General features: G+C 39.8%; 1 protein-coding gene across 1 annotated transcript in view; it reads right to left on the reverse strand.

Annotated features, from left to right (window-relative positions):
- COG5 (component of oligomeric golgi complex 5) overlaps positions 1–24,749 on the reverse strand; it is a 480,035-nt gene that overhangs the window by 138,603 nt on the left and 316,683 nt on the right. Inside the window, exons 9-10 of the mRNA XM_040343536.1 lie at positions 17,969–18,081; positions 16,086–16,163 (exon numbers count right to left, since the gene is read on the reverse strand). Of these exons, the coding sequence (XP_040199470.1) occupies positions 16,086–16,163; positions 17,969–18,081 (191 nt within the window). The remainder of the gene's footprint in view (positions 1–16,085; positions 16,164–17,968; positions 18,082–24,749) is intronic.

Genomic DNA, 24,749 nt, shown 5'->3' on the forward strand with positions numbered 1-24,749 from the left:
GCAGGATCAAAAGCGGGTTCCCTAAACATAACCTCTCGAAACATTACGATAAATTCCATGGGAGACAATTAAAGGGGACAAGTTTTTTTGCCATAGATAACATTCGTCCTCATTGGCGTGGTACTAATATGGTTCGGGCCATATCTAGGCTCGAAACTCGCTGGATTTTTTCTATGAAATCTTTTATTCCGTTCGGACTTAACGTAGATTGGGATATAAACTGCTTTTTAAATAATTCATAATAAAAAAAAAAAAAATTTATTCATTTTTTATTCCAATTTTAATTATCATAATCATTATCAAAATTTAAATTAATTTATAGATCTTCTCTAATTAAATATAGATGATTTTTATGATATAGATCTTTTCTAATTAAATATAGATTGATTTTTATGATTATGCAAATTTATGATACAATCTTTTTGCATATATTGTTAACCTCCGATCTTATTTTCATTATTCGATGCTCCGCTACCAGTTATTAAACACCCCCGCGTTCTGTACTAATATATATCGTTATTTAATCTGATACGTTATGTACAACATGATTAGAACACTTTTCCATTTCTCGCTACTCAATTATTTTGCCCTCAGTCACTATGAGGACTCTCCCCGAGTTTTCCAGTATGGAACCCGTGGGTATTTAAACACCTAGCGCGCTGACGTCAACATCCGGCTTACTCCCCCGTTGAAGTCCATTAGCGACGAAACGATCGTAGGGTGCCGTGACGTCATCGCGTTCCGTCCTGAACGCCGGCTGTGTTTTCCTGACCGAGTAGCGAGAAGCATCGGAACAAGAGATCGGAGACGTTTTGCTATCCATGCTGTATTTATATTGCCTAATTGTAAGTGCAATTTTTATTAAACCCTCTTTTATTTTTAAACGTTATACGCTATGAGAGGTCCTTCTTCTCTTTTTTTTGGTTTATGACTCTTCGGATTGTATGCTGAGCTATACCGTGGTTATCTTGACGGCTAAGGTATTGGGAGACCAGACTTCCCACAGGCCCTATTAGACTGATGCAAAACAGTCTTTTCATCTGGTAAGCAGGCAATCTTATCCTTCCTCACGGGTGTATTGGTGACAGCTTACCTCACATCAATCAAGAGTCTTTCACATTGTCTGCACAATCCACTTCTCTTTCACAAGGAAAATTACTGGATAGAGTCATATGAACTTTGTTTCGTGGCTTTTTAAGACTTTTTCTTCATATATCCATCTGCATTTTTATGTTTTTTCCTATTCTGGCTATATTTGCAGTTTATTCCAGAATGACTTTTTTTGTTTATTATTAATTTATATGAGCACAATATCACTCACTAGCGCTGCACTGTTTTTTTCTTTTAAAAAAATGCATTTAAATTGCATTCTTTATTGTGAAAATGACAGTTGCAGTTTGGGAGTTAACCACAGGTGGCGCTGTAGGAGTTAGGGTGCACCTAGTATGTGTTTACAACTGTTTGGGGGTGTGGCTGTAGGAATGACGTCATCGATCGTGTCTTCCCTATAAAGGAAATGACGCGATCGATGCGCCGCCATAGTGAAGGACGGGGAAGCCGTGTTTACACACGGCTCACCCCGTTCTTCAGCTCCGGGGAGCGATCGCGACGGAGCGGCTATAAACAAATAGCCGCGCCGTGGTCCCGGATCGCTCCCCGAGCGGACCCGACCTCCGCATGTAGTGGGGGGGGTCCCGATCGGACCCCCCACCCGCTAATAGGCGAGGACGTACGTGTACGCCCATGTGCCTGTACGTGCCATATTGTGGACGTACATGTACATGCGGGGGTCGGGAACTGGTTAATAGAGATTTTTACGTACCGTAGTTTGGTGCTGTTCCACAGGCATGTTTGGTATCTATTCACCATACGCAACATCATCTTTTATATTTTAACAAACAAATTGAGTATTACATAGTGTTTGTGTGCATTATATATATATATATATATATATATATATATATATATATATATATATATATATATATATATATATAATAATGTTTGGGGGTTCTAAGTAATACAGTTTTTTACATGTAGGAGAGAAATGTCAGAACTGACCTGGGTGGGAAATGTTTAACAAAGAGGAGGGAAGGAGTAGCTTCAGGGGAATAGCATTGCTCTATCTAGGCGGGGGGGGGGGGGGATGTTAGGCTCTCACACAGACTAGAGAAGAAACAGGGAGAGAGAGAAGAAACAGGGAGAGAGAGAAGAAACAGGGAGAGAGAGAAGAAACAGGGAGAGAGAGAAGAAACAGGGAGAGAGAGAAGGTGGAGATTCAGAGTAGATAAACTGACCACACTTAGCAGAGATCAGCAACTATAATAAATGTGGTCAGTTTACAGAGGGGAAGACAGGAACAGGCAGGATCAACTAGGTATTTTTCAGCATAGAAAGTGACAATTGACATGGCAAAGAGCACTGTGCTATATCTCTTGCCTTAAAGAGACAGGAGCATAAAAAAAAATACGGTTACAACCACTTTAACAGCACAAAAAAACACACCCAGTGTATAATGATTTGGCCTTAGGAGCAGTAAGTAAAATACTATATTATTGTTAATGCACATTCATAGTCCAAAAAAGTGTGCGACAAGCTGAATGTATAAAAGGAAGTAATTAACCTATACTTTCAAAATAACACTTTGGCCAGCTAGTAGAGAGAAAGCAATCACATAAATCTATTGTGTTTACACTTCTGCGCTGGTTACAACATTCACTGGAATGTGTTAAGGGCATTTAGTAACTCGCCATCACAGCCAGCACCAGTTCAACCGAGTTTCATAAGAAATTAAACGACTAACACGAGCTGATGGATTTGTTTAAAGGGTAAATCTTGTAGTCATGACAACTCTCTTCCAAACCTTGCAAACCGTCACTGGCCAGACTCATTGTTTGTAGCAAATTTAAAGAGACATCATTATCATTCCTAAAAGGAAAAAAAAAACAGGCAACTGAAAGTGTCAAATATCTACTCCGGCTGGGGAGAGAAGTGAAGCAGCAGTGTAACAAGCAGGCCAACGTAAGATTATGTATAGACATTGTTCTTCGAGTACAAGTGACCCTGTGGTGACAACATCTCTTTAAAATGACTCGACTGCAAAAATTAAAATGGATAAAAACATGTCCCCTGCAAAGAAGAAATGTAATACTTCTCTCTACGTCTGTGTACACCACCAGTCACACATTTTTGTTCATTTTGATTTTAAAGTGTACGTCTGAATGCTGCAGGGAGACCACATTTCCTCAGGAGGTGTTCTAACTAGGAGGAACCAAGTGTAGGCATGAGATCTAGAGAGAGTGGACAGTGACTGCCTCTCTCAGAGAGGCACTGCCAACAAAATAAATTCTATAGCAAGCCTACAGGTGATTTTTCTGCAATAGAATTGCAACCATCGTCGCAGCTCTTTTTAAAAATGATCATGAGTGGTGGGGGTAACACAGGTCCTAGCTTAGGATCACTCCATAAAAAATGCCAGTCTGTCTTGATAATGTGTTTAATACCTTTGAACCCATGATTGATTTTAGTTATAAACCACGTATCATCGTCACTCTACCTCTCTAGGAACCGTTGTTGGAGGAACCAGATATTTGTTATAGCCCTCTATTACAAAACTGAGTGGATACACCTTGGCCCAAAAAAAATTCAATCAAAGTAGCTGATTGACTAACATAATCATTCTATCTTATTAAAGTTTCTCCAAAGCCGGAAACACTGGCCTTTAGGCAAGGTATTCTACTAATGCCCTCAGAATGGCTATCAGTAATGATGGAACCCCCTGTACCTTCATGGGTCACCTCCATATCTAAGAAAACCAGAACAATAGGATTCACCATGAATGTGAAGGTTAGGCCCAAAAAATTTTGTTGCAGTGCTACTGGACTAAAGTACTAGAATCCCCATCCTAGATGATGAATATGTTATCCACGCATCCTACCATAATAGATCATGTGTCTACCATGAGGGTTATTGTTGCAAATGTAGGGTTCCTCCAAAAGGCCCATCATGAAATTTGCATAGCTTAGAGCAGAATTGGCTCCCAAAAAAAGCTAAATATTTATGCTCCAAGATAAAGCAAGCACAATCCACGATGAAACCAGCTTGTCTAAAATTTATGTCAGGATCCCCCTCTAGAAAATGCTGAAAGGCATTCAAACCAACAGCACAGGGAATCAACGTATAGAGCAAACTTTTTAATAAAGGAGCACAGGGCAAACAGCAATGGTTGTAAGAAGTGATCAATATACAAAGTGACCCCATTGGTCAAATTGTTGGTACTGGATATTATAAGTTTTCCAGGTGTGTCCACGGTCATTTTGTGGACCTACAACACATGGTAAAAATGAGGAGTACTATACTCTTAAGAGAGGCTCTTTACCACGTGATCAGTCGTGTTTAACCACTTGACAACTGGGCACTTGCACCCCCTTCCTAACCAGACCAATTTTCAGCTTTTGGTGCTCTCACATTTTGAATGACAATTACTCAGTCATACAACATTGTACCTATATGAAATTGTTGTCCTTTTTTTCACACAAATAGAGCTTTCATTTGGTGGTATTTAATCACCTCTGGGTTTTTAAATTTTTGCGCTATAAAAGAAAAAAAAGAAATTCTGTAAAAAAAATGATTTTTTCTTTTTTTTGTTATAACATTTATAACATTGGAAATTTTTCTTCATAAGTTTTGGCCAAAATGTATACTGCTACATATCTTTGGTAAAAATAATTACAAATTGGTCTATATTATTTGGTCTTTGTGAAAGTTATAGACACCACAAGCAATGGTGCCAATATCTGAAAATTGATCACACCTGAGACCCTAACATGCCAGAAAAGTACAAATACCCCCCAAATGGCCCCTTTTTGGAAAGAAGACATTCCAAGGTATTTAGAAAGAAAAAAAGCCAACTCATATATGACAGCATGTGGTTGCCATCATCCCATAGTACTTGAAAATATTCGAATATATCTCATGGAGTGGGATTGTGTAGGCAACACAAAAATTTTTTTTTTCAAAATGTAAAAAAAATGTATTTAGAAAGAGGCATGGTGAGGTTTTTTGAAGTTGTAATTTTTTCCCACAATTCTTTGCAAAATCAATACTTTTCCCCCCACAAAATTGTCATATTAGCAGGTTATTTCTCACACACAGCATATGCATACCACTAATTACACCCCAAAATACATTCTGATATTACTCCAGAGTATGGCGATACCACATGTGTGAGACTTTTACAGAGTGTGGCAACATACAGAGGCCCAACATGCAGGGAGAACCTTCCGGCGTTCTGGAGCACCCAGGCCACTTCTGACATTTCTCTCCTACATGTAAAAATCATAATTTATGTGCTAGAAAATTACACAGAATCCCAAAACATTATATACATTTTTTTTTAGCAAAGACCCTAGAGAATACAATGGCGGTTTTTGCAACTTTTTATCTCGCATCGTATTTGCGCAGCAATTTTTCGAACGCGTTTAAAAATACAAAAACAGTAAAGTTAGCCCAATGTTTTTGCATAATGTGAAAGATGAAGTTACGCAGAGTAAATAGATACCCAACATGTCACCCTACAAAATTTCACACGCTCGAGGAATGGCGCCCAACTTCACAACTTAAAAATCCCCATAGGCGACGCTTTCAATTTTTTTACTGGTTACATGTTTTGAGTTACAGAGGAGGTCTAGGGCCAAAATTATTGCTCTCGCTCTAACATTCGCAGCGATACCTCACGTGTGGTTTGAACACCGTTTTCATATGTAAACATCCCTTGTAATTGGAATATGGCATGACAGGTCCTCTTTACAGTGAGATATGGGGTCAGTAAAACTCCACATCTCACCTCTAGGCTGGGAAGCCTGAAATAAAAAAATATAAAAACGATCCTGGCTTTGATCGTATCGGTGAGTCGGTAGAAGCACCAAAAGGGCGGCGGGAGGGGGGGGGGGACGACGTCCCCTCTCGCCTCCTGCAAGAATGATCAAGCGGCGGAACAGCCGCTATGATCATTCTCATGGAGTTCGGCATCTGAAAAATCTGATATCTGAATGATGCCTGTAGCTGCACCCATCATTCAGATATCCGCGCACAAAGTCAAGGACGTCATATGATGACCGGTGGCCGCGAAGTGGTTAAAACATTTTTTTTTTTTTAACACAAAGTTGTCTATTTATACAATATTTCTAACACATAGCATGTACATGCCAAAAATGAAACCCCAAAATAGATTCCCCTACTCCTCCTGAGTTACGGCGATACCACTTGTGTGAGACTTCCACATCCTAGCCACATATAGAGGCCCAGTAAAGCCGAGTATGGCCGAGCATGACCGAGTATGGCTGGGTAGCGCAGAGTATAGCTGGGTAGCACAGAGTATAGCTGGGTAGCGCAGAGTATGGCTGGGTAGTGCAGAGTATTGTTGGGTATCGCAGAGTAACGCAGGGTGTTGCAGGGTATTGCAGAGTATTGCAGGGTATTGCAGAGTATGGCAGGGATGGCTGGATCTCTCCCCCTCTCCTACTGTACCGATCGGTACAGAGAGGGGAGAGAGGAACCAGCGTCATGACATGACGGCGGTTTGTTTACAAGTGATCGCTCCGTCATTTGACAGAGCGATCACGTGGTAAACAGCCGCTATCAGCTGCCATTTACTGTAATCCGTGATGCGCCGGGTCCTCTGGACTCGGCAGTCAGGGACACTCCCGCGTGCACGCCTCAGGGGGCACCCGGGAGCGCAATTCTTGGAGGACGTCAATGGACGTCCTCCCAGAGTTAAGAAACCACCCTGTAGCCGTCTTTTCGGCTATGGGCAGGTTATTAAGTGGTTAATATGTATTTTTGCAAAAAACATTTTTATTATTGTATACTATACACTCATTGGCCACTTTATTAGGTACACCTGTTCAATTTCTTGGTAACACAAATTGCTAATCAGCCAATCACATGGCAGCAACTTAATGCATTTAATCATCTAGACACTGTGAAGATGACTTCACGAATTTCAAACCGAACACCAGAATGGGGAAAAAAGGGGATTGAAGTGAACGTGGCATGCCAGATGGGCTGGTCTGAGTATTTCAAAAACTGCTGATCTACTGAGATTCTCACACACAACCATCTCTTTACAGAGAATGGTCCGAAAAAAATAAAATATTCAGTGAGTGGTAGTTGTGTGGAAAAAATGACTTGGGTGCCAGTCCTGTCAGCTAAGAACAGGAAACTGAGGCTACAATTCGCACAGGCTCAAAAAATTGGACAACAGAGGATTGGAAAAATGTTGCCTGGTCTGAGGAGTCTCGATTTCAGCTGCGACATTCAGATGGTAGGATCAGAATTTGGCATGAGCAACATGAAAGCATGGATCCATCCTGCCTTATATCAACAGTTCAGGGTGGTAGTGGTATTATGGTGTGGGTGATATATTTTCTTGGCACGCTTTGGGCCCCTGAGTACCAATTGAGCATTGTTTAAACTCCACGGCCTACCCGAGTATTGTAACCGACCATCCTTGACTACAGTGTACCCATATTCTGATGGCTCCTTCCAGCAGGATAATGCACCATGTCACAAAGCTCAAATCATCTCAAACTGGTTTCTTGAACATGACAATGAGATCACTGTACTCCAATGGCCTCCACAGTCACCAGATCTCAATCCAATAGAGATTCTTGGATGTGGTGGAAGATTCACATAATGAATGTGCAGCCAACAAATCTGCAGCAACTGCGTGATGCTGTCATGTCAATATGGACCAAAATCTCTGGTGTAGGTTTCCAAAACCTTGTTGAATCTATGCCACAAAGAATTAAGGCAGTTCTGAAGGCAAAAGGGGGTCCAACCCGGTACTAGCAAGGTGTACCTAATAAAGTGGCCGGTGAGTATGTCAAAAATCTCTGTGGTAAGCATGGCAAATCTATTGGTAGTGGGAATATCTGTCACAGGCAAATCCATAACCACCTCTTGTGATGTAACCTCATCCCCCAAAACAGGGATTCGATTATTATTATAGTCACTGGGTTTATGGTATCCTGTTTGCCTTCTGGAACATTAGTGTTAGGTTCTCTGGTCTAATTGTGACTAATATTCTTGTTTATCCTGAAGTCAGATGTGTTTGAAACAAAGTGGGTGGGGCTAGAGGGGGAAATGCTCCTTAAAGATTTTTTGCTCCAATTAAAAACCCTTTTCTGTTGCTTTTTGTCCCTCTTAATCGTATGTATTTTCTCCATTAATAAATTATGCTCTAATTTCTAAAAAACATTTTTAAGTATGTGCTGCCATTTGTTAAACAGACAAGAAGATTGGTATTTTGCAAACTCTTTGGCTTTTCTCATTATATGAACACATGTATAGTCTAATTTCCTTTCCCATTAAGAACACATTTAAAACACTTGAGGGTCGTAGAGCTTCTGCATGATCCCATCTAATATGCTCTCTAAATTGTACCATCAAGAAACTTATTGAATTTATAGGTTGTACTCAATGGCACCTGAAGGCTTGAATGAGGATCTGGATATACATACTATGTTATAGTTTGCACTTCCTGCTCCCATACATCTGTTACATACCATTCGTTACCTGGAGTGCTTTTATGACCAATTGGATCAGGATATTTATTTTATCTTAAGCACCTATGTGCTGTATTGATTAATGATTTCCTATTTGCAAATAACCAAAAATGTATTATTTACTGTGGATATGAGTATACAGGTTTTCCCTAATGTGTATATATAGTATACTCTATATGTAAACAAACATATAATATATATTTTGTATAGTATATATATATATATATATATATATATATATATATATATATATATACACATATACACACACACACACACATATATATATATATATATATACACACACACACTATTTACACACCATAATTTATGTACATGTTTCTATACTGCATATGTTTATATATTTATCTACATATGTACTGTATGTCTATATGGGTATTAGCAATAATTAATATTATTCCTAATTAGTATACATGTATTAGTTAAAAATACTTGTTTGCCTGATATCATAGTCTATTCATAGGACCAGGTTGTTTTCCCATACATTTTACAGGGCAAAACACTTTTAGGTTGCTATTATGCTCACATTTTCTCAATTATAGGGTTCAGTTTGACCAGAAAAGGGAACAGAGTGTTTTTCTTTCCTGCTTCCGCCTCTCAAATAGCTTGATCCTTTTATTTTAGCACCTTATTCTCCTCCTCTGTAATGACTTGACAAAAGATGTGGAGGCCTCGAAACATCACAGCATCAGGAGGTGCTTTGCTCAACCCAGAAGAGCTGTGTACAGACATTCTGGTTCCTGGCTCACCAAAGTCCTGAGTCCTCTGACACTGTTCTGGATTGCCTGCTTGTGTCATTGAGAGACACACACAGCGTTGTGATTACACTGGCCTCTCTGGATTCTCTCACTACAAATATCTATCTGTTTTATTATTGATGGTGCCCGTGTTTACTTCTATACTAGCTGTACAGATATTGTACTGTGCACTACATACCAATGATCTTTGTATGGCCTATACAGGCTCTTTGGGACTTTCCTGTTTTTAACCCCCTTACATTCCGTATGCTTGATAGTTTGTATTATATCCTTTTGCTATTAAAATGCATTCTATTCTATTTATACTTACTTTACATTTATATCTGATTGCAGGTAGCTTGTGCTTTGTAGTTTGCTGTTTGTAGTCCACCGATTTCTCTCTGGTGTCCATAGCAGCAACTAACTACCCATAATAAGATTTTAATTCAATCTTATTTTATTAAGGAAAAGAGAAGCAGAAAGACAGATATCGTCTCCAACATTACATACATCAAAATTAAATACACCAACAATAGGCATTGTGTACAACAGAATATAGACATGTCGATGTTACATAGAAATGAGAGTATAAGCAGGAATACAAGGACCACCATAAGGCTGTTAGTGTTAGCAATCCCCGTAAAACTAAAAAGGGAAGGAAGGTCTAGCTATGGTAGCTATCAACCATACTACAGGTAAGGGAGCAGTGCTACCCCGCATACGGTGCAGCATATGGGAGAGCATACAAATCTGTATGGAAAAAATAGATAAAAAAAATAAAAACAACACATGGGGTCAGGTAGCGAATCGGCAACATTCGGCAGATCAAAGCCATGAAATGTGGACTAAACGAAATCCCAAAGATGTATTTAGATAACAAGAGAAGGAAAAGAAGCAGGGGCAAACAGAGGGGGGAGAGAAATTGGGGCAAGCATTGGGGCAAGAAGCACTCCATCATGGAACCAGAGTGACGTCATCTAAGCTACTTTCAGCCCAGGAAATAAACTCAGAGGAGTATCTGAACATAGACCATGAACTCCAGGTGAGAGAAAATTGTTTACTTTTATCACACTCTTCCGCCAACAGACGTTCAAGGTCCCTTATGCGGTCCACTTCAACAGCCCAGTCCCCTAGGGAAGGCATAGCTGCCGATCTCCAATGACGTGGGATCACCACCCTGGCCGCCGCCAGAAAGTGTCGCAACACATCATTTTTAATGGACTTGAACGAGCCCGGGAGTATAGATAAGAGAGCCACCTCAGGGGAAGGCTGGATAAAAGTCGCCATCAGTTTGCAGTATAGCTTGAAAATCCGCTGCCAAAATCCCTGAACAGGAGGACATTCCCACCAGATGTGGAGCATGGTTCCCCGGGATCTCAGACATTGCCAGCAGGTATCTGACACTGCAGGGTTGAAGTGTTTAATAGTTGTTGGGCATCTGTACCATCTTGTTAGCAGCTTGAACCCCTTCTCCTGGGTCTTAGTGGCCAAGGATAGTTTGTGTGTCAGGGTAAAACACTTCTGCCAGTCAATAGGGGAGACAGGGTGACGCAGGTCTGCTTCCCAGGCCACCGTAAACGGCGGGGGATCAGGGGAGAAGATAGTAAGCAGCAGGGAGTAGAGTTGAGATACCACATGTGTTGGAGGTTCTGCCTGAAGAAGCAGCACCTCGAATCCCGTCGGTTCAGCGAGGATGTCTGGAATGGATGGAAAAGTTTGGATGTAGGAAGTGGTCTGTTGCCTGTGAAGCCACTGCATGGGGTGTCGGGAGGTCGGATTGGCAGGGGTATCTGCCCTTAGAGTGGGGTCTGCTCGAAGGACCTGGGCAAGTCTCCTATGGTCCTCCTTTCGCCACAATCTGAATCTAGTTACCGAAAGAGCTGGTGGAAAGGCCGGGGTCCCAAAGAAGGGAGTCAAAGGCCCCATGTAATTTGACAGGCCCCCTCTGGACCGAAGGCGATCCCAAATCTGGATCGTCTGGAAGGTAAGGTCGCTGAGAGGGCCCGAACACCCCCGAACCGTGGGCAAGATCCATGGGAGAGCAGGGAGTTCCCCATAATAAGATTTTAACTGAGGTTCTGGCGCCTTAGGATTGGGTTTTTTTTTTTTACCTAAGCTTTGCTAATTGCCATTGTCCAATCACCTGAGAATAACCAAAAAACATTAAGAATGAATGGTCTGGAATCCTATAATGTACAACTAAAAACAGTTGGTTGCCACAGCCAACACCCTTTCTGAAGACATTGATTACTTTGCAGTGTCGCAAACCCACTGGCATTTATATGCTTTGAACATTTGGCTTAGGGCAGGTATGCAGATGTGAAAGTCAGAAAAGTGTTCTTATCTGCTCCATGTCAGTGACTCAAAATACTGAAGTAAGAGGACCAGCACATAAGCAAAGCAAACAGCAAATTAAAAAATCGCTGCTCCAGGTGAGAGACTCCAGGCACAATGAATAGTGTAATGCGATGGTCGAATTACGAACAAATTTTCTTTTTGAAATCAGAAATTATACCATCATTGATATTCGAAATTCGGCCGACAAAACCTTCATGTTGCTGGGAATCTTCGTTTCTCTCCGGGAATCTTTGTTTCTCTCCGGGAATATTCTTTTCTCTCCGGGAATATTCTTTTCTCTCCGGGAATATTCTTTTCTTGCACATGCGTATTTTTTTTTTCTATTACATTTCTCGTACAATCCTCCCATCATTAACCAGAACATTTTTAGTTTTTCCAAAAATTTCCAACATGTCGGATTTCTCAAATTTGATTGCCGCACAAAAATCGGCTGTTGCTGCAGCCCACTAACGGTGCGAAATTCGTACGAAAATTCTTTGATACGATTTTCGTATGAAAATTCTTTCGAAATTCGAACCGTGTATGGCCGACTTAAGACTCCTCACATGGGTGCAAGCCCCAGATAATAAGTAAGCACAGTGTAGCTGTGCGAAACTAGTCCACCTCTGTTCCGGCCTCTGCAACTGTGGTGTGGGTCATTGTTTGCATGAAATATTCAATAAATGGACTTCAATCACATCGGTGTGCAGCCAATTTCTTCCTTTATACAGAAGCAAAGTAACTAGCATTTTCATAAGGGGAGAACAGAATAGTGACCACCATGTTGTTCTTGTGACCGGTTACTCACCTTTTATTCTCCACAAACATTCTGCATAGCTCCCCAAAACTGTAGCTCCAATTAAAATATATACACTTGCCTTGTTTATTTTCTATACTTTAAACTATACTTTTTCTAATTCTATCATTCTAACTTTTTCATATATCTCTTTGTCAGATACAAATTCAATATGGCTTTCTAAGTGCCGTTAAAAAGCACACCTTACAATAATCAATCCTTTCTAGCTACTTTCTTAGGATGCGATTTACAATAGTAACAAAAGCCAGTAAACCGTTTACTGGAAAGACAGAACAAAACTAAATTTTCAGTTAATGGCACAGAATTAAAACTATATCAAGCAATTTATATTGTGGACCCAAACTGCTAAAAGGATGTGAAAGATTTACACTATATGGCGTACTGTTTAATTTAATCCTCAGCAGTGAAGGGATAAGACTGAATCTGATTATATTTTGATCCTCATCCTCCTTGTTCACCAAGTATGAAGCTCATTAATGGTGAATGGATTAATAGTTTTATTAATTGGTTGGTGTCTACTGGCAGACAGACAATCTGCTGGCCTGTCTTTTCAAGGGCATTTATATTATGCATAATAAACATAAAAATGCATTTTGATTTAGTTTACTACAATGTATGGCAATGGCAAATAAAGAGTACTTTTCCCTTGCTGTATGTATTTTATATGTGCTTTCCAGGCACCACGCCAGCCTGAAGTTTCATGAATAATGCCTGGTATACGTTACATTTTTTTCTGTTCAACCACACAGGCTGAAAAAAAAAAAAAAAAACTGAGGAGGTCTCTGTGCTAACTATACAATGTTAGTACAGCGATCTCCATGCTGTGCTAATGTGTCCTGACCCCCACCTCAACACATGGTTCAGTGCACGCAGCCATTGGCTCCAAGTGCTGATCGGATGCAGATTAGCTGCTGGTTTTCTAGCATGCTTGTTTGACAGAAGCTGGACGTGAGATCGGTTTCTGTCAGACAAGCAACTGTACACATGTATAGTGTGTATTCCACAGGGTATCACTTTAAATCATTAATTTTCTGCCTGGACTGCTGCTGTTCACCAAATGCCAATATATTAGCCATTTGTTAAAGCGGAGTTCCAGGATTTTTATGTTTATTAGAAGTCAACAGCTACAAAAATTTTAGCTGCTGACTTTTAATAAACAGACACTTACCTGTTCCACGGTCCAGCGATGCGGCCACCTGGAGCGTCGCGCCTCTCCGCCGGCACCGTCATAGCCACTGTGGGCACCCGGCTGTGACAGCTTTCGGCTTCATGGCTGCATGGCTGGGCACGCACTGCACGAGTCCGCGCTGCGCTCTCGGAGTGGACAGGTGATCTTCTGGGACCTGTCACGTGTCCCAGAATATCGCCTAGAGAGAGGGGCCGTCTTGGTGTAGAGGAGTCGCCTAAGCGGCCCATAGGAAGAAGAAGGAAGTGGCACAGGAAGTCCCACTCCAAACAAAGCCCCCACTCCCCCCCCAAAAAAAATTACATGCCAAATGTGGCATGTAAGGGGGCGAGGAGTACTTAAAGCGAAAGTTCCATTTTTAGGTGGAACTCCACTTTAACAATGCTTACATTACCATCTCAATTTCACTTTCCACCTTTTTCTTTGGATTAGCCTTTGACCATTTTTAAGATTAATATTTAGACCAACATATTTTTAGGCAAATATTTGCATGGTTATGCTTATTTGTCTATAATTCTCATTACAGGGTTTTTGGTGCTACCCATCTGGTGGATGGTCCTGTTTCGTTCCTGGTTGGCCCTGCCCTCCCTGGCCCCTCACCGCCTCCTGGCGGCTGCCTCCTTCCCCCTCCCCCCTCCTTTGGGTTCGGTCTGGTGCTTTCCCCTCCGCCTGCTCCTGCCCTCCTGCTCCGCCGTTGTTGGACTGCAGGTTGTGGCCTCTCGTAGGCCGGGGGGTAATGTTTTCCTCACCCCGTAACAATTTTTTGGTCTTTATATCCATCTGACCATCCCTCTACCCAGCTGGACCCCAAGGGTTACTCCTCAGCAATTGGTTGCTGGATGACTGCTGCCCCTGATCCTTGATAGCTACCTGGGTATGTATCCCTTGGCGATGATATGTGTCAGTCATATGTCATGTCTAAGTTTGTTTACAAAAAAAACGCATGTATAATGTTTAAACATGTATGTATTCTATTGTAGCATCCAGGGTCTGCAAATTGTATTCCCCCTGAAGAAGACCGCAACTTTCATAAAAGGTCGAAATGCGTTGGGGTGTTTGCATCCAGAGTACTCAGTTTAATAATATTCATTGCGGTCGGCCGCCTATTGTATGTATTGGCCCTTGTTTCATGTTATCTCTTGAAGCTCATGTCCTGACTTTGATCATAATTTTTTTACATTTTTGGATACCAATTGAAACCTTTAATAATATTTTCATATATTTATTGTTATTGTTTTTGACCCTTTGCTGCAATTCAAAGTCCCTAGGGGTACCCTTCTAAATTCTTTCAAACTTTATCAGGGATGTGCAGCAGTTTTTTCACAGTTGGTGTCGCTTTTCTTTGCCAACAATGCTTTACTCCACCCACAGCACTGTCGTTCAATGATAATCATTTTGCATCAAAAATCTATCTATAAAGCGATTATTCAGTAATTATATATACATCATATATACATATGTGCAACCGATATAGTAAATCAACATAAAGTGCTACAATTATAAGTCCCAAAATAAACATTCATCTGTGAAGTGACTTTAAAGCACAGGGTAGGTATGTACGGGCTGCTTAAATCTTAAAGTATTGAAACTTTATATGAGAGAGTTATCGATAACGATCACTAAAATGCACATCTGAGTTTGCAGTCACACAGAATTTGTTTGTTACTTATTTTACATTTGTGTGTTCACTTATTTTTACATTTAGTTTGCAACACAGTCCAATGCCAAGCCTAATGTTATAGGCCAGTTCAAGTTTAAGCTTAAACAAGGCTGATGTAGATGAGCAAGAATACAAATGCTAGATATAAAGAGTTGATTTTATTTTAAATTTAATAATATACAAATAAACATGAGATATTGGCTAGAAGATTCTGCTGCCATGTTTTTGTGGCATGACCAAGGTCTTATACTGTTGTATCAAATTTGCATTTACTGCCAAGGCTTCTCACAGGACAGCACTAGCAAATGTCTAGGAAAAATCTACATTGGGCATAAGGCGATTTATCATCAAACAACAAAAAAAAAAATTACAGAGGTTTCATATTATCCAAGCATGAATGAATGGTTTCCCGGAGTAAACAGCTGGACTAGGTTGACTATGGGTACATTTTCTGGTTTTCTTGTTCTGAATATATAAAAGCCACTCATCCCGCTATCCGCTTATGACGTGTGTTTTCATCAATGTGTACTACGACAAATTTTAAATAAAATCATTGTCTTTGGAGAAAAAAAATGTGTTAGGTCTGCCATTCACAATAAATCAGGTTACTCTTGGGAGGGTTTCAGTACAATCTAATAAAGTCATCCTCCCAGCATGTTCTAAAGTTCTAATGGATCTTTATATAAACATGCTGCAAACCATTCACAAGACTCCCAAATTAACATTTTCAAGTGCCTATTATGAATACTGGGATACTTACCTTTGCAATTTCATCAATAAAGCAAACATGGGACACAGGGTCTCTCTTCTTTGTCAAAACTTTCTGAAGATGTTGCACCTGTAAAAAAAAAAAATATGTATAGGTTTAGAATTGTTCTCTCTTGAATAGTATAGGAAATTGTCTCTCTGAGTTATTAATCTTTTGATTAAAGTCTGAGCCAAAAAATGTTTTTCTTTTTTTTAAGGAATTGTACTGTATCCTAACATAACATACTATATTCCTGTATCACTTTTTACCACTTTATATTTCAATATGTTTATTGAAGTAACAATGTTGTATAAGGCACATGACAAAAACGGAAGTGAAAATCGAGCTCCGTCAGGTAATACTTCTCTTACAAATAGTCATAAACATAGAACCTTTGAATAAGAAGCAGAGCAAACTCAACACAAAATGCATTTGGCGGGAGTGCCCATTAATATATTATATTAGAACAAACAAACAAACAAAAAAATAAAATAATGTCCCCTTATTTCTGTATCTTTCCCCTCCTCGGTTGTTAAATCATTCATTGTATAGTAAAAAATTAAATACATCCCTGATTGACTAGGGACCAGTTGTAAGTTGTCCCATCAAGCTACATTAACATATAGCATTAGGAATGACTTGCACAGGGAGAAAAATGCATGTTATAGAGAGCAGGGGAGAAAAAAAAGAAAAAAAAAGGGGGGGGTAGGGAAGGGTAGGGAGGGGGAGGGAAGGGTAGGGATAGGTAGGGAAGGGTAGGGAAGGGTAAGGAAGGGGAGGGAAAAGGGAACCCATGTGTACATTTCTACGAACATCGTGTCAGCATAGAGATATAAGTTCTGTCAAAGCATCTTATGGTTGGCAACAATAACCAAATCAACAGTAATTTATTTTAAAAGAAAAGAGAAAAGGAAAGAATAATACAAAAGGAGAGAGAAAAGAAGAGAGAGGAAAGGAAAGAAAATAAAAATAAAAGAAGAGGGTCAGCCAGAAGCGCTTTAAGGTGTAGAAAGATAACATATCCATGGATCCCACATTATATCGAATTTCTTAGTAGAATTGCGAAGGACACAGGTAAGTCTGTCGTTAACCATGATCCAATTAAGTTTATTCTTCACGCAATCAAGGGGAACCACCGACTGCTTTCAGTATTTAGCAATAGTTATTCTAGCTGCCAAAAACATATATGTGACTAGTTGTCGATTTTTTGGGGACCTCACCGGTTAACTTGTGAAAAAGAGCCGATTCCGGGGATCTACGTATATTAACCCCCGTTACAGCGTATATTAGATTAACTGTATCACTTTTTAACTGGTTTCCTAATTTATTACATATCAATAAACAAATTTGACAAGAAAATATGTATAGGTTAAAGCTGGTTCTTTGTGGATTTTCACTGATAAACCTTAAATTTATGTTTTTCCCTCACAAATCAAAATACATTAGGGGTCAGGGATCTACCTAAATTAGAACTATAGGCAAATCGTTTTATTTTGTTAATTTGGAAAGAGTAAGGGCGGGCTAAAACCCCTATCGGATTTTTTTTCGACATTTGTGTTCCATTGCAAAGATTTCCCTTCACTTCCTGACTTCCGGTCCCATAGCCAAACAGGAAGTGAGAGGAAACCCCTGCAAATTTCCTGTGCATATGGGCAAGGGCTGATATGTACAATGGAGCAGTATAGATGACCAGGGGAGCAGGGTTCACTTCATCAAGCACTTGGGTCCATAAATATGCTCAGCCTTGTGCACCCATCCATGCCAGGCACTTGGTGGGAGTTCAGATAAGTACCATCCTTTGAATTTAACTGACTTTGCAATAATAATAAGATAACAGAAGAAATCTAATTCATTTATTAAGGGTAATGTGTTTTATACATAAAACCCTGCCTTACCTGGACACAGGCTGCATAAATTTGGTCCATTAATTTCTCCATATTTGTCCAAAGTGCAGCTCGGAAAACGGCTGTGTTACCTGGCTGTGGCATAGCGGCCCGGCCTGGAGCACCTACCAAAACAAATGTCTATAATTAGTGTTTACCCATTTGTTAATTCAAAATTTTACCTAATGATGGTCTTGGAAACAATAGCAGAGTGTGCTACCAGAAAGGGATACTGATATGCTTTCAAAGGAAGGAATAGGCAGCCAGTAATTGCTGACCACCTGAAAATGTTAGTTGCCTGGTAGTTTCTGGCGTCATTACTTTCCGAGTCACTGACCTGGAAAAAACATACAGCAAATCAGAACTCCAGGATGACACATGTCATCCAGGAGAAAGACTTATGCCATGTACACACGATCAGAACTTCAGACAACAAAACCGTGGATTTTTTTCCGAGGGAATGTTGGCTCAAACTTGTCTTGCATACACACGGTCACACAAATGTTGTCGGAAATTCCAAACGTCAAAAACGTGGTGACGTTCAACACTACGACGAGCCAAGAAAAATTAAGTTCAATGATTCCGAGCATGCGTCGAATTGATTCCGAGCATGCGTAGGATTTTTATGTGTCGGAATTGCATACAGACGATTGGAATTTCCGACAAGAACTTTTGCGGTCGGAAAAATTGAGAACCAGCTCTCAAATTTTTCTTGTTGGAAATTCCGACAGCAAATGTCCGATGGAGCCGACACACACTCGGAATTTCCGACAAAAAGCTCATTTGTTGACGGAATTTCCAATCGTGTGTACGCGGCATTAATGTATTAAAACCACTGCAAAACAGCCAGGCACCTAGCATTTTATAAAATGGGGTCAGCAATGGCAGCTTATATGTTTATCACAGCACAGAGCTCAACTTTAAAAATATTTATCATAAAAAGCAAGATGGTATATAACCCCTGTCAGTTTTTTTTTTTTTGAGAAAACATAATTTTTTTTGGAATATTTACAAAACAAGATGATTTAGAAACAAAAGGTATTTCCAAGTCTTTCATCAACGTCAAAATTTAATTATACAGCAAAAGGGAGTTTTCGTGTCATTTTGACAATGTTTTGGCAGCAACCAGAGTAACAAGATTATATTAATTGCATTGCTTTCATCAGAATATGCCTGGCAGTAAATAAAAACTATGTGAACATAATCATTTCAAATTTACATGAAAAATAATTGTATGATTTATTTTTATGCTCATAATGAATTCTATTTATTAAAGTGGTTGTAAACCTACAAAATGAACAAAGTATATTCCTCTATAGTGTAAATTTGCCTTAAGCAGGTGATAGTCAGGATTTCCCCATGGATTCTGGGCACAACACTTACCATGGGATGCTGTGGAGTGGTGAGCTATATATTTTAATGACTACCCGCACGGCAGAGGATACCTAGAAATATTTCCTGAGTGAACTTAGTGCAGCTTCTATTTTCCATCAATGGTACTTAAAGGGGTTGTAAAGGAATTGTTTCCCCCTAAATAGCTTCCTTTACCTTAGTGCAGTCCTCCTTCACTTACCTCATCCTTCCATTTTGCTTTTAAATGTCCTTATTTCTTCTGAGAAATCCTCACTTCCTGTTCTTCTGTCTGTAACTACACACAGTAATGCAAGGCTTTCTCCCTGGTGTGGAGAAAGCCTCTCGAAGGGGGGAAGGGGGGGGAGCAGGAGTGTCAGGACGCCCACTAACACACAGCTCCTTTCTCTATCTGCAAAGTAGAGAGTTTCCTGACTTGCCTGCTCGCCCCCTCAAGAGGCTTTCTCCACACCAGGAGGAAAACCTCGCATTACGGTGGTGAGTTACAGACTGAAGAACAGGAAGTGAGCACTTCTCAGAAGAAATAAGGACATTTAAAAGCAAAATTGAAAGATGAGGTAAGTGAAGGAGGACTGCACTAAGGTAAAGGAAGCTATTTAGGGGATTTGTTTTCCCCTTTACAACCCCTTTAAGCTTAATGCATTCATACCCTGCCTGTATGTGCCTAACTATATAAAGCTATATCCCTCACCTAGCTCTCTGGTAGTGTTGGGACTTTTATCACTTGGATGTAATCTCCTGTAATTTATGAGAGTGATCCAAGTTCTTGAACTCTTGACACATATCACGTTAGAGATCGACTCTAATAGGGCGATTTCCATCTGCTAATGTCCTTTATTGAGGTTTAGGACAAACCGAGAATAATTTATATATATATATACATATATACATATACACACACACACACACACAAACACACTATGGGGCAGATCCACAAAGATCTGCGCCGGCGCAGCGTATCTGAGATGCGCTACGCCGCCGTAACTTACTTTTTTTGGTTTGAATCCTGAAAGAATTTGCGCCGTAAGTTACGGCGGCGTAGTGTATCTCTCGTGGCGTAAGGGCGCAGAATTCGAATTGCGCAGGTAGGGGGCGTGTTTCATTTAAATGAAGCGCGTCACCGCGTCGAACGAACTGCGCATGCGCCGTCCCTAAATTTCCCGCCGTGCATTGCGCTAAATGATGTCGCAAGGACGTCATTGTTTTGACGTGGACGTAAATTACGTCCATCCCGATTCACGGATGACTTACGCAAACAAAAAAAAAAATTCAAATTAAAAGCGGGAACAACGGCCATACTTAACATAGCAGGTTTAACTATACGCTACCAAATAGCAGGTTTAACTATACGCTGAAAAAAGCCAACTAGAGATGACGTAAAAGAATGCGACGGCCGCTCGTACGTTCGTGGATCGTCGGAAATAGCTAATTTGCATACTCGACGCGGAAAACAACGTCAATGCCACCCAGCGGACGCCGAAGAATTGCATGTTAGATCCGAAGACGTACGCCTGTCGGATCTAACCCAGATGCCGTCTTATCTTGTTTTGAGGATTCAAAACAAAGATACGACGCGGGAAATTTGAAAGTACGCCGGCGTATCAGTAGATACGTCGGCGTGTTCGCTTTGTGGATCTGCCCCAATATATATATATATATATATATATATATATATATCTGATAAATATTAGTACTGCCTTAATATTTGGGGTAATCTCTCAAGATCCCCACAGTTTAGTCTTAACTTCTCTACTATGAGATAAGAAATGACTGGGCACATGCTTGTGTGTATGCGCGGTGTAAGCAGCTGCTTGGCTTGCAAGCGACAATGTTTTTTTTTTTGGTCATGGGTTTAGTGGAGGTTTTTTATTCTATTTTGTCCATAATTATTGTTAAATAAAGTCATGTTTATACATACTACATATACTGCTTGATCCTGTTGGCAACTATCCTTTTGGACCTTTAGTCCTTTTTTCTTTTTGTTTATGTTTGAGTCACTTGGACCACACCTGGTATAATACTTTGCAGGTCAATCGTTGTACACAGCATAAGGTGACTGTATAATTATTTTATCCTGTTATAAGTACATTAGTGAGATCCTTTTTCTCTTTTGTTATTAGGAGTGTTTCCCTATGAGGCTAATGTCTCTGTGCTCTATGCTATGCAGTGTATGACATAAAGATCCCTGAACCCTGCCTTCTGGAGCTCAGAAATGCTGTGAAAAATGTGTGCTTTAAGAGGCTGTAGAGGAGAGAGGGAAGCAGATACACAGGTACAACTTATGCAGGGGGGTTTGTTTCATCTCTGGGTATTGCCGGAGACTAGTCACTTCAGTGGGCAGTAGGGTTGCACCAATACCAATACTGGTATCGGTACTGATACTGATATAAGTATTTGCTATTCCTGCATCATTTCACAGTTCTCACTGCAATCTGCAAACCGATATGGGGGTGTCATTCATTTTACATTGACACCCATAACAGCCGGCAAGCAACATGCAATGCAGGAATTGCACTGGAATCGCATATATGTGAACTAGAACTCAAGTGTGTTTACACTGATGCAGTGCCGATGTATACACAGATTTCCTGCATTTATCTCCATTTTCTTTTTTTTTTCAACTATAAATTTTTTATTACATCAATAAAATAGTACATACATACAGCAAAAGCATAAATTACAGAGTTGCAGTACAAACAAAACAGCAGAGATATAATCAGAACTGTAAAGCCTGTGCTTGTAAACATGGTACGGGCCTTGATGACCTAGACCAGTCTACCCCAACTGGGTTCTAACTGTAGGACTGGAAGGACATCACAATAAGTAATGGTACAGCCTGTACTATAGAAAGAGTAAAAATAAATAAATAAATAAAGATAAAAATAAAAGTAAAATAAATCCAAACAAAATATCCACTATAAACTAATAAAAAATTCATTGCTCTACACCTGCATACTGCTTAATACTAAGCATAAATGTTTTCAAATATTTAGGTAGAAATTAAATATTGCAATCTTTTAAATAGGCGGAGGCTCTATGATGTGTTAGCCATGTTTTCAAATTTTTTCAAGCTAGCATCAGCTGGAGTTGAGCTTGGGTATTTACTCTATTTATAACCGTGGAAATATTAGGTGCTTCTGTGGATTTCCATAGTTTAGTAACAGTTAGTCTCGAGGCTATCAAGATATGGGTCACAACAGTTCTATAAATGGTAGGGTATATCTCCAGGTCAATGCCCAGTAAAGCTGAGGCAGGTGTAAGCGTAAGCAGGTTGCCTGTGAAATCTGATATGAAGGATAATATTGAGTTCCAAAAGCTTCTCAATGATTTGCAACTCCAAAAAAGACTGTGTAGGAGGTTTCCAGTTTGTTCTTTGCACCTCCAACAAATGTCGGATAGATTTTAGATAGCCTATAGGGAGTTAAATACCATCTATTAGTAATATTTTGGGCGTTATCCCAATGTTCGATGCATGAAGATGCATTTTTAATTGTCTGGAATGATTTTTTCCATTGATCCCAGGAAAAGGATACGTTTACGTTTTTTTCCCATTTTATCATATGAGCATTTTTTTGGAATGACAGTATGTTATAGAAGTATGAAATACCTTTTTAAACGTAATCCCTTTGTTGGGATAAATAGTCCCAGATTAACGATGGTATCTCTATCGTATTTTCCGGGTTAAAATCCCTCAGACGCTTACACCTTCTCAGCTTGCACAAAGTGAAATTTTTATAATTCAGGGGGGGGGGGGGGGGTAATGTAAAGATAATATCCCTGTTTGATCCAATCGTCTACTGACATACAGATTTTGCAGTAGTTAATAATTTCTGTAGGGAGGTATAATTTAGATTTTTTTCCTAAATGTCTAGATTTAGAACGTGTGTGTTTCCATGCAAATAGTGTGGCCTTAATACTTGGTAGATTGGGATTGACTACTTTTGGGAGTACAATATTAGCTAATGCTAGGGTGTATAAATCAGAGGAATCTTGTTCTATGTTCAACCATAGTTTATCTTTCTGGGGGGAGAACCAATATTTCATTTGATCTAGTATTGCTGCATAATAGTAATTCCTGATGTCAGGTAAGTTCATACCACCATGAGCCGTAATGGAGGTAAGAATGGAAAAGGCTACCTTTGGTTTTTTTTTATTCCAAATAAACTGTCTCAGTTTAATATTTAGTTGCTTGAAGAATTTAGCCGGGATTGGGATAGGAAGGCATCTAAAGTAATATATGACCTTTGGTAATGTTTGCATTTTGAATGCAGCTATTTTCCCGCTATTGAATTTTCTGCATTTTCGATAGGTTGTCACTAATTTGCTCTATGAGGGGGGGGGGGGGGGGAGTTAACATCATACATTTTGGCTGGCAGTGGTGCAAGTCGAATTCCTAAGTACTCTACCGAGTTGTTATTCCATATGAATCCAGACTTTGATTTAAGGTTGACTGTTAATGGAGTAGGGATATTTATGGGTAATATGTAACATTTATTTACGTTGATTTTGTAGTACGAGACTTCCTTAAATTTTTCTAGCGCATTAATTACTGAAGGCAAGGATAATTCAGGATCGGCCAGAGTCAGTATAATGTCATCAGCGAAAAGGCCCAACTTGTGTTCATCCTGACCAATCGTAATGCCTTTGATATCTGGGGAAGAGCGTATATATTCCGCCAGGGGTTCTATTGCAAGGGAAAAACTCAGTGTGGATAAAGGGCACCCCTGTCTGGTCCCGTTGGTTAGTGTGAAAGTTATAGAAAGCATACCTGGAGGAAAAAACTTTAGCAGTGGGATGAGTATATAATGCCATAATAGCAGAGTGTATAAATCCTTCAAGGCCAAATTTAGATAAAGTGTGTGAAATATACCCCCAGTGCATTCTGTTGAATGCTTTTTCTACATCAAGTGTTAAAAGTAGGGCAGGCATTCGATCATTATGTATTCTGTTAATAATATTCAGCATTCTTCTAGTGCTATCTGGAGCTTGTCTACCTTTAAGGAATACTACTTGATCGGGTCTAATTAATGAGGGGGGTGATGTTAACTAATCTATTTGCTAGGACTTTCGCATAAATTTTAAGATCGGAATTTAGTAAAGATATGGGTCTGTAATTCAAGGGAGAGTCAGGATCTTTGTCAGGTTTTGGAAGTGTTATAATTACAGCTTCTAGAAGTTCATTTGGGAAAGTTTTTGAATTTGCTGCTTGGTTAAAAAATGTCTGGATAAATATGGGGTTAAAATATCCTTAAAAGCCGAGTAATATTCACCTGACAGGCCATCAGCACTTGGAGCTTTATTTTTGGGAAGATCGTTTATGACTTTCAAAATTTCTTCATTGGAGATAGGTTTATTGAGATTTTCTAAGGATATTGGGTCGATGGAGGGTAAATTAACAGTATTCAAAAAAGATTCTATTATA

This window comes from Rana temporaria, chromosome 3 (genome assembly GCF_905171775.1).
Source record: "Rana temporaria chromosome 3, aRanTem1.1, whole genome shotgun sequence".
NCBI classification, from domain to species: domain Eukaryota; kingdom Metazoa; phylum Chordata; class Amphibia; order Anura; family Ranidae; genus Rana; species Rana temporaria.